This window comes from Meleagris gallopavo, chromosome 1, assembly GCF_000146605.3.
Source record: "Meleagris gallopavo isolate NT-WF06-2002-E0010 breed Aviagen turkey brand Nicholas breeding stock chromosome 1, Turkey_5.1, whole genome shotgun sequence".
Classification (NCBI taxonomy): domain Eukaryota; kingdom Metazoa; phylum Chordata; class Aves; order Galliformes; family Phasianidae; genus Meleagris; species Meleagris gallopavo.
The window spans coordinates 174096969-174111919 of NC_015011.2; the positions used below are offsets into that span (position 1 = coordinate 174096969).

At 36.9% G+C, this 14951-nt stretch overlaps 1 protein-coding gene across 1 annotated transcript; it reads right to left on the bottom strand.

Annotated features, from left to right (window-relative positions):
* Positions 1-793: 793 nt before the first annotated feature.
* CFAP300 (cilia and flagella associated protein 300) lies at positions 794-14792 on the bottom strand. Its single transcript, XM_019612238.2, has 5 exons — positions 14698-14792; positions 12784-12856; positions 8436-8602; positions 6070-6242; positions 794-5099 (listed from the first exon to the last, which is right to left on the bottom strand). The coding sequence occupies exons 1-5, from the start codon at positions 14773-14775 to the stop codon at positions 5087-5089; spliced, it is 504 nt and encodes a 167-aa protein (XP_019467783.1). The 5' UTR covers positions 14776-14792; the 3' UTR covers positions 794-5086.
* Positions 14793-14951: the final 159 nt, after the last annotated feature.

The following is a 14951-nucleotide window of genomic DNA, read 5'->3' on the forward strand; positions in this document are numbered from 1 at the left end:
AAAAACAGCTATGGAAAAACAACTCCTTAAAATGCAATATGTGTAAATATAAATTCAGTATTTTTAAGTTATCTTCTTCCAGCAAAATCCTGTACCAAAAATTAATACTTACATATGCAGACACTCTGAAGACAGTAGAAGTAATGCTTATTTCTTTTGTTTCAGGATTCTTTTGAACACTGAAATACAAAGGAATGATATGTACTTAATATTTACAGTAATCACAGATCATTACAATCCTTCATTTAATAGTTTTAACACACGCACTGTGTAATATATTTTTAACATACACACTGTGTCTTGCTCAGATTTGATCAAGTTCAAATTAATGGTTAAAATCCAACTCATGTTACACTGACCATGAGAAGCCACATTACTGCTCTTAGATACCATGGATATTATGACAGCTGAAAACTACAGAATGAAAATGAATCTGGTCATCTGAGGTTGTGTCAGTGTTTCAGCTACTAAATCTCAGCAACATTACCAGGCCTAAATGAGTCCAATACAAAATTTGCATTCTGATAGCTAAGAAAAGTCATTCAGCTAAACATGTTTTAAAGATCTTTTCACATATTCTTCATGAAAAAGCTGTAATGTAAACTGCATCTTAACAGGGACTATGAGAAGCAGCATCAGAATTTGTAAAGAAATGCAAACTTAAGGTTATCTTTAATTAATATATAATAGTTTAAAATTCATTTTTAATCCTTTAGTGTTGCATATACAGACAGCTATGCAAATTAGGATGGTATTTTTTTCTGAATTTTTATATTCCAGATGCGCTGTGAAGTCTGACATTTCTTCCATCACCATTACCAATACTAAGATATTATTACTAACTAATTACTATATTACCAACACTAAGATGTTATTGCAGAGTGGCCAATTATCTCAGCAACGTATTTTAAACTGAGATATCTTAAGATATATTACTTTTCCTAAGGTCTTCTTTAAAGCGATGCCTACATTTCTTTTTAGTTAGCTCACGTAACTTCTATCAGTTTATCTGATTGCACAGATTGCTGTTTAAATTGATTCACCATGGATCAGTTGAGCCCTTACACATTCCATATTCATACAGTTCCCAGAATCTGCTGAGAATCTGCCTTGTGACAAACAGGTTCAGTTCCTGGGTAAGGTCATAAAACAGCCAAATTGCAAGAGGCTGTTTTAAAAGCAGCCCAGTTGTCCACCTAACCAGCTCCAAGCTATGACAGCAGTCCCCTATTACTACTGCTTTCACAAAGCTGCTTTTTATAAGAACAAACAAAACCCAACCCACGTTATTTTTTTAACCAATTGAAAAATGACTTCAACTGATTTCATCTGCAAAGTAATGACAGCTGTGGAGGAACTAAGTCTGTACTGTGAAGCAGATCTTTCCTGTGGTGAGTCAGTAACGAGGCTTTCTCAGAATTTTTTGCTGTAACTCACATGTTGATATACTCAACAGTGGATTAAGACAACAGTGCTGAAATTGGTACTGGCCCCAGTTCTCTACCTTACCACCCCTCAAGAGATTACTGTCTTCCCAGCAGGGACAGCTCAACTGGTTCGTGACTCAGCTTTTGAACCACTGCAGTTTACAGAGCAGCATATTAAGATAAACTAAAATAGAGGTCAGTTTATGCTAACATGCTGGGCTGTAAACTGCGGCACTGTGTCTGCTGAAAGGGTGACAAGTTTCTGACCAAGGTACAGCAGGTCTGGGGGTCAGCAACTTCTGCCATATACATCCATCCTCAAAAACTACCATTGTTCTTAGGTTACTCCGGCTTCCTTTTCTTCTATCTGAAAACTTTCAGGTTCCTTAAATTTTATGTTATACATAGGATACCAAAGCAAAGGGTGACAGTAAATCTTATTTATTCCATTGCCTGGAGAAATTCTCCCCATGTGCATAGCTTCCTGTATGCCATGTTTATTTCTAATGCTTTGGTTAACTTTTAGGGCAAAATAATATATCTGCCAAAATCAGACGAGATTCTGCTCTTGATAGCTAGGAAGAAACCAGGATGTTCCCTCTGACAAGCTCCGCTGTGGGGGGGTTATTGTTTTGTTTTGTTTTTCCCTAAAAGATTTTAGAAAAAGCATACCTTCTCTTCTTGAAAAGAAGAATATTTCCATTAAAACATTGTCTCAATATCCACTTTGTTCTTCCAGGTTGTTAACTCCTAAACCATTAATCAACTATGGAAATTCCTTTGTCATTTTAGTGTGCATCTATCCTCTGGTTACGATGAGCAAACTTCCTCATTGTGGATCAATTCACTTTGAGTTCTAATTACATTCTCACCTTACTCACTGGCAATGTTTTATTAGGCTTTCCAACCATTAAATAAACAACCCAGTGCTTTACATAAATTCACTTATCACAGGGGAAAGGATGTGGAGATGACACAGAAGAATAAAGAGAACAATACTGATAAGATACGACAGCAGTTGTCACCAGAAAGCGGCAATGTCAGAAAAAACAGGACTTAGTACAGAAGACATTTATCAATTCAGAAGATCACGGAGTTTAATAGATGATATTTTAATTGCCCCACTTCTGTCACGTAAATGAATTAGATAAAGCAAAAATGCTACAAATATTTTTAATTTTTTCAGGTGACATAGAACATGACAGGCTGAAAATCTGAATGGATTTCAGTTGGTCACAGGACAATGACTGCTGTGTTTGTATCAACTGTGAATAAATTCATTGTGAAAAAATTACTCTTTTTCCAAAGTAGAAAACCTCTCATTTAATGCTTTTATTTGAAACTTCTTAGTTGTGCTTGTCAAATATCTAGAGCAGTTAATTTCAAAAGATTATCAAATTCTATCATAAGAAGACCATATACCTGTGAATGCTTTAGGAAAACAAAATGTCAAAATGCTTTAGGAAAACAAAATGCTGACTTTATTTAGAGCTTTCGTGCCTTGGAGTTAGAACTCAGGATCAAGCGGAAGAAACTGTAAGAAAAAGAAGTGGTAAAGACTTGTAACAGGTCTGCCACTCTGCAGATCCTGCAGGAGTTACACTTCTGTGGTGCTCTTCATATCAAGGCTCTTTTGCTTAAGAAAAACTGTTGTGGGACCAAGCAACAATGTGTGTATTTCTACAGTTATATCACAATTTGATTAAGGCCATCTGTGCCAGCCAATGTTTCAACACACATTCGCTAACAGCCAGCAATTATTGTTCTGTCCATTTGTTTTCTACCGAGCCCAGGAGCTGCCAAGACAAAAATAATTTGAAAAGAGTACAGTCTGCAGAATTTCTTAACACCATGATAAGTTTTGAGTATCATATTACAAAGAGCAGAATGTATCTAATAAGATTGCAATCCAGGATGCAACAAAAGCAGGCAGAGGGTAGCTGTCTAGAATAGAAGGATTTAAAAATAGTTGGGCTTCGACAGAAGTTTGAAGGTGAACGGTTTGGTTAAAGAATTTAAGGGACCAATGCTGTTGTGAACTGTTGTCTTTTGAAACTACAGAGATCATAAGGAAGTAATTTTAATTGCTTTACTGTGTGGTGTTATTTGTGCAAAAAAATGAAGTAAAAACAGTGTACAGTGCAGACTGGAAATCAGAAATCAATTCAGTCAAAATTGGTGTGCAAGGGTACCTCTTCAAAGCTGCATTACTTACTCTTTAATGGCTTTTTCTCTCTTAATAAGGTAGTAACAAAGCAGCAACAACCACCTCACATTCTGGGTAAACTACGGGCAGGATGAAATGAAGGAAGGAAGAGATAAATGTGACTGTGATCTGGGAGAGAAGGTTGGAAATGTCAAGACTGAAAGCTTCTCTGGTTAGACATGAACTTAATATCAAAGGAGCAAGTTATCTTGTGACTCGCTTTTTCGACTGGTAAGCAGTGCGAATACCAGTCCACTGGCAGTGAGAAATCAACAGACAGACACTGCAGGCAGGGAAATGGGGAGACACACAGTAGATAAATACCAAAACAGTTACATCATTAGGAGTGGATAGGTGTATTTTAAAACTGATGGATAGAAAGCAAGCAGAAAACAGTAAAACAAAAACAAACAACCAACATTAAATAACAAAAAACAAACAGAACCAACGAACCAAACAAAAAAAAACAATCAGACCTGGAAATAGTTTATGCTGTTATAATGTAAAGGGAAGATGTAGCACACAAGAGAAAAGTTACAGAAATACCTAAGGGGAAAATAGGGAACAGGTTGAGGATATAGGAAAAGCAAGAAAGGTAAGGGGTTTTCCCTTTTTTGGGGAGGTTTGGGGGCTGGATAATAAGAACTACTTAACATCCTTATCAGTTTACAGGAGGAAAAATAAGGGAAAAAGGCTTAAGGAGACATGAAGGGAAAGATGAGGAGTGGCTCAGAACAAAACTAATGTGTTCAGGAAAAACAACAGCAGCCAAAGGAAGCAAGAAAGTGAATGGCTTGGTTCAAGTCAAGAGATATTCAGATGTCTAAGAGTCACTGGCTCTAATGCTTGCATCTTTGTTCAGATAGAAAGCTTTTACTCTTGTTTAATGAAAGGCATTTTAAGAACAGATCTAACAAGGAATATAACTTACACTTTTTTTTTCTAATGTTCATGTGTATAATCTTAAACAGGAGATGAAATAGCAGTTGATACTCAGACCATTCCAAATACAGCTGAATAGAAAAGAAATCCTACCCTAAGTAGTTTGAAGTCTTTGTATGGTTCATTCCAGTACATTACAAAGTATAAGAACTCTGATAACATAAACACTATCTCACATTTCAGAGATCTGCAATTGTTTTCCATTGCTCAGGTCCACATTGTTCTTCATGTCCCACCAAAATTTATTAAGACTAGTAAAATAGAGAATAAGAATATAGTACAAAATTTTAGTAGTATTATCAATGACCTTCACATTCCCATCGGCTTGGATAGGAAGAGTCTCAGCACAACTGACCATTGCATTCCACTTCCCACTGAGAAGGAAGTAAGAAATGTTGCTAGTTAAAGAAGTCATCGTATGGGAGAAAAATGGTCGTCTTCTTTTTTTGACTTAGCATCTCTAGTCAGTCACCTCTAATCTCAAACACAACATACATTTATGCCAACAATTCTATAAAGCAGTCCTGGCAAAAAAAAGTGAATGTTAGCTCACTGTTAATCCTAATAGTCAGATTCTACCATCTTTATTTTTACAAAAAGTATGTTATTGGAATAAAGCATGCTAAAATCCATTTTTAATTTAAAAAGCAACAATTAGATGGATTTACTAAACATTTCAACTAACATGTTTCAATTTTTAAATCCTAAAACAAAAGCAGCTTGACAGTAGTGCAAGGCTATCCATCCAAGACCAATTGCTGACATTTTAACAATGACAGTGGGAACACAACCTATTTCCAATGGCATGCAATTTTTTCATTAGAGAACTATAAAAACAAAAATCTTTAAAATGAGAGTGAAATACAAAACATCGATGGTCGTTTGTGTGATACAACAAAAAGATTTTACAAAGGACAGCTGCCATTATAACTGCATATATTTTGCCACTGAACTACTACCATTGTTTTGGAGTACTTTAATAGTTGAACACAATAAGCTTGCAGATTTATTAAATAACAGCCCTATTTTTGAAGCAGTAATGCAAAATTTAGAATCATAGAATCACAAGGTTGGAAAGGACCTACAAGATCATCTAGTCCAACCATCCTCCCACCACCACTGCTACCACAAGCACTAAACCATATCTCTCAGCTCCTCATCCAGACGCCTCTTGAACACTGCCAGGGACGGCGACTCCAGCACCTCCCTGGGCAGCCATTCCAGAGCCTGACCATTCTCTGAGAGAAAAAGTTCTTCCTTATGTCTAACATAAACCTCCTCTGGTACAACTTGTGGCCATTTCCTCGGGTCCTGTTTGTTGCGTGGGAGAAGAGGCCAAACCCCTCCTCGTCACAGCCTCCCTTCAGGAAGTTGTAGAGCGCAATGAGGTCTCCCTGAGCCTCCTCTTCTCCAGACTAAACAATCCCACTAACTGACACAAAGTACCTATGCACAGCACGCACACACACATGGTATAAAATTAAAAACACTTACCTCACCAAGTCTTTATATAAAGCCTTTGTAGTTTCTAAGTATGGGTCAAGTACATCTTCAAACTGGCAAAGAGTTCCTCCAATACAAAGATGTTTAAAAAGACAGAACAGAAATTCCTTGCGGTCTGATTCACTAAATATGTCATAATGGTCTGAATCTTCCAGAAGCAAGACCTTATGGAACAAGGAAATAATAAAAGTAGTAAAATAGACAAAACAGAAAGACCTTATTTGAGAGGAAGTATATAAACAGTACAGCTACTTTGCTTTATGTCATACAGAGTTTGTGTTCATATAAAATATATGAGGTAGGGATGGAAGTAAGTGCTTTTTTCTAAATGCTTCTTTCAATTATATTTAAAATTTATAGATACAGTAAGAAGCAGAATCAGAGACTGTCAAATTTGTGCTCATGAGTTCTAATGGAACATCCTTCGAATCCTGTAATACACTGGTTAAACGCTCACCACGCAAATGAAACAATCAATAATCTGAAAATAATCTGGCTATGTTTCGTCAGTTGATCAGTGTTGATTAGTTTGCCTTTGGTAATTTTGACCACATTTGCTTTTCACCTCTAAACTAACACGTTAGCTCACATTCCTAGAGAAATCCCAGAGGAGATCGCTGAAATTCACAGCACTCTTTACTGCCAACTCCAGTGAGCATTAATCTGCAATGCAGATAAGCAAGACAGGCCATCCAGTTGTTTCCATGTGTCCCACCTTCTGCTCCAATATTATGTGAACACAGAGGGTTTGCAAGATTAGTCCCAACACTGCCAGCTGCACGGGTGGACAGGAACCGTAACAGCACGACTAATAATTGAGTCACATCAGCCAAACTGCAAATAGCAGCAGAGATACAGGCAAGCAGGTCTAAGACAGATTTGAGCTCAGTGCTGTGTGGCCCTCTGTATAACATCATTGCATGTCTGAGTAAAAAAGGGCCAGGAAAGCAATTGCAATTGCCTTCTTGGCTGAAATAAGAGAAGCCACAGCAGGTACATGAAGTTTTGCAGCTGATGGCCACCTTCTGCCAACAGGACACCAGACAACTTGCTGCCCCCTACAGTCTACCATCCTAGAGTGCTGACTAATTTAGCCTGAGGCTTTGAAGTTGATCATGGAAGATTTTGACTCTTAATTCTTTCTGCCACCTTAAGTCTTATGAGTAGGAATCATCATTTCTAACAAACATGAATCTTTCAACCTAAAAAAGCAGCCACATGGATTTCTTCCAAGGGAAGGAAAGTGAAAAGAGACCAAAACTCCAATTACTTATTTTAAATGTTGCCTCTAACTTTATTACATCAAATATACTTAATTTTCAGAAAACATTTCACACACACCCAACTTGTAAGTAAACAGAAAGTATTTTGAGCTGCTAGGCTACAAACCATAACTGAAATTCAAACCTGAGCTTGAGATCTCTCCTTTTCCCAGAACTTTACAAGACAGACCAGTATTTCAGGTCACATCCTGTAACCAGTGTCACTGGTTCAAATATATCGTCTTCAAAGGATTTGCCAAGTGCAAACGAGTGCAACTCTATAATTATTAAGTACTTAAGTTGATTATATATACAAGGAAGAGCAAAATCCAGTTCTCCCACACTGTGTTTTGCTAATGCTAAACAAACATAAGTAATAAAAAATTGTTTTAGCTTATGAACTCAAAAGAAACACAGTGAGGACATATGTTGATTAAGATAGTGACGTTCTGAGATTCTTTTTCAGAATCATCTGCTCTCTGACAACTCCACTGGAACATGACAAAAAGAATTTCTACCTTGCAGGCTTGTTCAGGAGTTATACTTAATTCCAGTATTGCACTACAAAATCATTTTCCTTTTCTTAGTTTTCTCTCCTGTGTTTCAGCTCAAAATATCACGATACTTTTCACATACGATATGGTCAGCATTCCTAGCCAGGAATGCTTCAGGATGTAGCTATCAAATGCATTCAATTTCATTAGCTGGAGGGACGGTTGGATGAACCTGCAGGTTGGGCATCATGGGATTTTTCCCTTGGCACCACTTGTCTTCCCCATCTAGGCTAAAGAGTATCTGGATTTCTCCACACACACCCAAGCAGTGACTCATTGTTAAAGGGGCAGGTAGAAGTTCTTTTTACCCTTTTCTCCCACTTAAAAAGGGAAGAGGGCCCAAATGGAAAACAGCTTCATGTCTTGACACGCTCGGTTACTGCAGTGCCTCAGTCATTTCTATCACATGGTAATGATTCCCATTTTTATCTTCAAAGGTATCGCCAGAAAAAAAAACAAAAAAACGGACAAACCTGGAAACATGTCCTTCAGTACCTAACAGAATCACAGCATTGTAGGTGTTACTCATTGCAGTACTGACCTTCCTTAATTCATCAGAGATAAGGATATCATCATAATATTCATCATAACACTTTACAATGACTCCATTTTCTCTGACAACTCCTTCAGTGTAGAGCCGATCAAAAAATGACATGGAAGTCTGTGTACAGGGCACTAATGTAGCTTCAATTTTTGTCACTTTGGAATCTGGAATAGAAAGGAAAGATTCACTTGAAGCCTTTTGTGATAAATTCAAAAAAAAGAGGGGGGTCTATGAACTGTAATGCTTGTAAGACTATATATCACTTCATTCTGATCCTAATCTTTGCACACATCACATAACCTAACATTTCTCTTCCCTCTACGTTTCCAACAATCCCTGAGACTTCTCCCAGATATTATCCATAGAAATTATTCATAGGTTAATTCAGATCAGCATTTTGATTCATAAATCCAGATAATTCCTATCACCTATCCAATCCACTCTAAGAAAAAAACAAAGAGGAGCTGATGGCTTGAAAATATGTTTATTTGAGCTGAAAAACAAAACAAAACAAACAACTTGCATGCAAATATGATGTAGAGAAAGTGAGTTATAGTGAAATGCTTGATGTTTAATTGCTTAGCTTCACATCCAAAGACATGGTACGAAAGAAGGGTACCTTTGGTTATTAGAAAACAACAACAAATGTTTTGGACATTTTTTTAGCTGCCCATGCAGAAACTATCAAGTCAAATTACTCATCTGAAACCACCAGATGGAAAAAGCATGACTTAAGGCCTTATAACCTAAGGGGGAAAAGGGTTTTTTTCTTCACTCAATTTATTCATTTTCACTAACTTCCAGCCCTTTACCCACAGGCTCCTCTAACTTCTAGTGCTTTGGATTCCTTTCACAGGGGATAGAAATTTAATTTTATGAGATTGAAAACAAGCTAAATCAGCCTCTAACATAGAAACTGTTTTGTAAAGATCTATGAATCAAAAACCAATTCAAGATTAATAAAAATCAGATGTCAAATGACTTGAAATAAAGGAAATATCTTACATTTTCCCAGCTACTCAGCTCAAACTATAAGAAACTGAGCTTTTATAGGCTTTTGTATTAGGGGAAAGGGAGAGGGTTTGTGTCCTATTCAGTAGTTCAAAAAAGTAAACTGCAAATGGAAAAGTTTGAACTGGAAGCCCCTATTCTCCATCTGAGACTTGAGATTTGAACCTCGAGATTCAGAATTTCCTGGAAGAGAGTAACCAGTTTTACAGTGTTATAAAAGTGAGCCATAACATAGGAAGAAGAAATGTCTTGAGAAGTACTGAAGCAAAACATCTACAAAGTGCTGCCAATAACTTTTAAATGAACATGTCACATACATGGTAGAGGGGAGATAAACCCCAGATTAGACATATTTAGAATTCCTCCAATATTTAAAAAAGATCATACCTCAGGGAAACCTCGTGCAACTTACTATTTACAGAGCAGCTGATATAGAACATATATAATGTATATAAAGTTCAGTACTCAGTAATAAAAAGATGGTACTTCAAAAGGTGCAGCTTGACAATTTACAGGTTCTCTAGGTTCAAATGACATCTAGAATTTTTGTAAATGAAAACCTGTAGCAGCAGTCTAAAAAATACTGACTTAAGATTGCCTCTCAGATTATTAAATCCAATTCCAAAGACAGAAATCATTAGAGCTTCAAGTTCATATCACAACTCAGAGTCTTACTTAGGGAAATACTAAATTTTTACTTACAAGAAAAAAGAAAGTATCCCTATCCCTTTGAAGATAACTTTTCAAGTGTTAATTGAGCTTAAGCAGATACAGTCCTGCCCCTCTCAGACTGCTGACAGGTGCAAGGCCAGTAGTGTGTCAAAAGAAAAGCCACTATTTAGTTTTCATTGAAGCTATTTAAAAATACAAGAGACAATACATTAGTTGGAATGCATCAAATGTGTTCCTTGTGCTGCTTCTATTTTAGAAATATGAGAGTAAGAGATGAAGGGAGCTTAAAGCATGTGAAGAACAATCATGCACTCTGCTATAGAGTCGGGAAGAAAGGAAAAAAAACATCCTTACCACACAGGCAAAAGAGCATGGTGTGAGAAGAAGTGATAAAATATCTGCCTAATCAGAAGAAATAAAAGAGAATAAAGTCGTTTCTTTACCTAAAGTGCCATTGAGAAAAATATTACTGTGGGATTCTACTGGGAATCCCAACACGTAAGGCAGCTGATGAGAGAGGGATGCTTTGCTCTCCCTAGGGAGCCCATATTTTACACCATCATTTGATCTAACAGATGGAGATTGAGGATATTATGGTCTGATAAAATAAAGGTGAGGATAAAAAGCAGCAGAAAGGGAAAGAAACTGAGATTGGGCAACAAAATAAAAGCAATAAGGAACTTTTAGAGACATATTTCAGAGAAAGGAGATGGACAAGTAACAGAGAAGAGGTGGAGATAAATATGAAAGTGAAACCAGAAGCACTGAACTCATAAAGCAAATACATTCTCATTGAGAAGGTAACAGGGGACAGCAGCCTGAAAAATGCAAAAGGATTATGAAAAAAACTCTCCCTTGTAAAGTAACATTATGCTGATGTTTTATAGAAAGCTGACATATTCTTTCCGTGAGTCTATAAATAGTTTCAGCCCAAGCTCATGCTGGGGAGAAGGGAGAGGTTGCTAAGAACCAACATAAAGCCCACTTAACATGTTGCATCACCCCCTGCAATGAAATCTCACTGTTTTGTTTGCAAGAGACTAAACACAGTATTAGAATCAACCTATATTATATCATTTTCTTCAGATTTTCCACAAAGCAATTAAATCCAATTTCTCACATTTCATTCAAGAGTAGGAACTTTTTTAAAAAAGATACTCCATACTGGCAAGTAAATTGTATATCTGGATTAACATATTGGAGTGTCTGAAGAAGAAAACACCAGACGATTTTGTACCTCCTCCTACCCAAAGCAAATTCTTACTATATTTTCAAAAAATGCACAAGAAGACTAAGTATAGAAAAATGTGCCAACATTCCTCACCAAAAATAGGCAAAGAAAGGGAAGATGAATCTTTAGGAGCAAATGGGGTATACCAGCTGTTCAGGATTTAAAAAGGGAACTCTTCCAGTCCTCAGAACAAAATGCATTACTTCTGTACAGAGGAAGACTGAAGAGAATCAGGAGTTATGCTGGGATACTTGGCAAGTGACCCTCTGCTCTTAACATGAGGTATGTAACCTACTGACCCTCACTACAGGCAGGTCGTAGGCTTGATAGATAGTCTAAAAAGATTCTTGTCCAAAGCAGGAAAAGATTTACCCATGTTCTGAAACGTATCTGTCCTCTTTTTGCCTGACAGAGTGAAAAGGAGGTACCTGAATAGGAATGTGAGATTTTTTTTTTCCCCACTTCTTATGTAATTTGTTTTAATAGCCAGATAGTTTGTAGTGGGGAAAACCTATATACCAAATTCAAAGAGACAAAATGGAAAAGCTAGAAAATTCCCAGTGCCCTGTGAAATATTCACATACAGTAAATTATTTGCAGACAAGCCAAAAGAATGAAGGACTTCACATAATACCCTTCCAAAATATTCCTACTAAAGAGAATCACTTTGGAGATAGCAGAGCTCACATTACATAAAAAATCCCATCATGTTATCATAAGCAGTTTCCATGACATTTTCTCATTTACATAATCAAAAATGCAATTTCAAATGTTGCTATAAAATTACACGCTATTTGCTTTTGGACCTTCTCCTTTAGTCTCACCTGCATCTACAGACATAATCAAGCATGATGGGTGTATAATGACATGGTAACAAATAATAAGTCAATTTTATGCCACAATTGCAACTACAGTAACCTATCATAGGGATCATCTTCTCTGCCTAGATAACTTTTATCGTATGGACAGAGAATCCTGAGCTTGTCTAAATACACTATCTAATCTTCTGTTCCCTTAACTTTAATTTGCAACAGAACAATAACCTGAAGTCCTGAATTAAGCGGTTGCTTCTATTGAGAAATTTCTTTACTGAAATGTTATCTCCAAATAAGGTAGAATAATAATTCAGTTTGTTCAAATGAACAGAAAGTTGATAATGTCTGGATACACAGTCAGGTGAACTAAGCAAAAATAGCTTTAGTAGCTTGTTTTATGAATCAATGCAGGCGTCAAGGAAAAAATGTGTAAAATTTGACAATTTAGTAACAAACTAAATAAAAATCTTTTTATTATTTAGGATAAGAAGTAATTTTAAAAATACTTCAATCAGATGAAGATACAGATATATGCATTGTCATTACAAAGTGGTAAATGAGAAGAAAATAGTTGCAACACAGATTTTTTTAAAAGATTAATTTATTCTAAATTTACCCAATGTAGTCCACTGTCCTGAAGCTGAGAGCAATTTTAAATTGGAGATCACATTCTGATCATTAAAAAATGCCTGTAATATTCAAATAAGAGAATAAGAGTTAATTTAATTAAACATAAAATCATCATATGTAGTACCATAGATACTTTCAAAACAAACTGCAAGGATCCAGTTAGTAAGTACATGCTGTATGATCTTTCAGTTTGGATACTGAATACCACCAAATACATGTTTCTGTAACTTTGTGTAGCTCAGGTCCTTTATATATGCAAGATATCCTCACCAGCATCTATATGTGTAATGTGAAGATTTTACATAAAGGATTTACAGTCTCAAAACAGACAAAAAGGATTAAAGAAATCCTTGGAAGTTCAGAAAAAGGAAGAAGGGATGAAAGATTTCTACATCTGCATGGAATGCTTTTGAAATTAAAAAAAAAAAGAAATGCTAAAATTTACATTTTGTAAATAAAATTGAAGCGTGGTCAAGCGTAGACAGATAGAAATGATTCAACAGATGCAAAATAAGCAATTATGTTATTGAAGGGATGGAAAAAACATCTAACAGTGAGATCTAAATATTACATCTTAATAATTCATATCAATAAAAAAGAAAAATGCATAGTGCTGTTGATAGCCGACAAGTTTAAATGATAGATAAGTTAGTTAAGAAAACCTAAAGTTATGCATATGCTCACAATCAGAGTGAAAAATCACTAACAAACTGCTACAGAAAATGATGGATTTTTCAGTCTCCACATCATGAAATCTCTTTATGACCTTTCAGGGACAGAGAGAGATCAGACTATGTAAAATTATGGTCTCTTCACTTTCAGTTAATTGACAGCTACTGAGAATTCATCATTTCTTAGTGAAATTCTTAAATTTTTAATTCAAAAGAGACAAGCGTTGTTGAACACCTAAATGCATACTTGGAAAACTTCAATCATTTGCAATGTTTTTCAGATGAAATATTGATATATTTCCATCTGAATTCCTTTAAAATTCCAAGAGGCCCAATTATTCAACCAAGACAGCAATATAAAGTAGACATAAAATTTTCTAAGTCAGCAAGGTTTAAAAAAAAAACAAACGCTGTTTTTAAAGTCACTGATGATGATTCGGGTAGATGTCAGGCAGACGGCAGTGAGACCCTGGCACAGCTGCGCAGAGAGCTGCGCTGCCCCATCCCTGGAGGTGTTCAAGGCCAGGTTGAATAGAGCCTTGGGCAGCCTCAGCTGGTGGGGAGCAACCAGCCCATGGCAGGGGCGTAGAACACGATGATCTTTAAGGTCCCTTCCAACACAAGCCATTCTGTGATTTTTTTCTACTTGCAACCAGATGAACAGATTTGCAGACAAGTCGAGAACATACAGTCAACAAGATAACTGAGTCTCAGAAAGCTGAAAGCTCACGAATCTACCATAAACAAAGGTATCCACTTAATTTAAAAACATCGCAATTTTCAGACATGTGGTACATACACATGCCTGGCTGCACTGTGTATTTACCAGTGCATAGCAGTCACAGCTGTGAGCTAAGGGACAAACTGCACGTAAGCTGTGTAAAGTCAGACCTCAGGCAGATTTCCCAACTTGAAGTGCCGTGGCTAAAACCAGCATCCAATTCAGATTGCCATTCCGAGGCTGGAATGACTAAACTGTTCCCTCTTAGAATAAGAGTAACATGAGGACAGACTGAAATACTTTCAGAGAACAGCACAGTTAGCCCACAAAACACGACTTCGGGCACCATGCTTCCATCACTTGCTCTCAAAGGGAAAGCGAGCAGGCAGGGAGCAGTAACTCCACTCCAGCACTTTCCGTCACATCGGAAATAGGTGTAATTCCAATAAGGTGTAATTTCAAAGTGGAAGAATGAAAAGTGTTCAAGATATAAAGAGCTTAAAACTACCATAACGAACTCATCCTTTTGATAGGGCTTAAACTGCTGGTCGAAGCTGAACGCTTGTGCTGCGATACTGCCTTGCATTGACCTGAAATGGAAAAAATGAGCAGCAATATCGCGCACACACGCTGGCTGTTTATCCGCGCTGCAGGCCTGTCTGGGTGCGTCACTCACTCGGTGCTCAGCGCACCGACCGGACTCGCGGTTTTCCTCTGCCCTTTCCGCCCTCACTGACACCCCTCACCGCTCCTCGGAGAGGA

Bases quoted from the DNA above. Each gene is read 5' to 3' on its own strand.
- CFAP300 (XM_019612238.2), bottom strand. From the start codon at position 14,775: ATGCAAGGCAGTATCGCAGCACAAGCGTTCAGCTTCGACCAGCAGTTT. The intron at 8,603-12,783 runs GTAAATTTAGAA...TTTCTATTCCAG, and splicing joins AGGACAGTGGACTACATTGG to ATTCCAAAGTGACAAAAATT. The intron at 6,243-8,435 runs GTCAGTACTGCA...TTGTTCCATAAG, and splicing joins TCTCTGATGAATTAAGGAAG to GTCTTGCTTCTGGAAGATTC.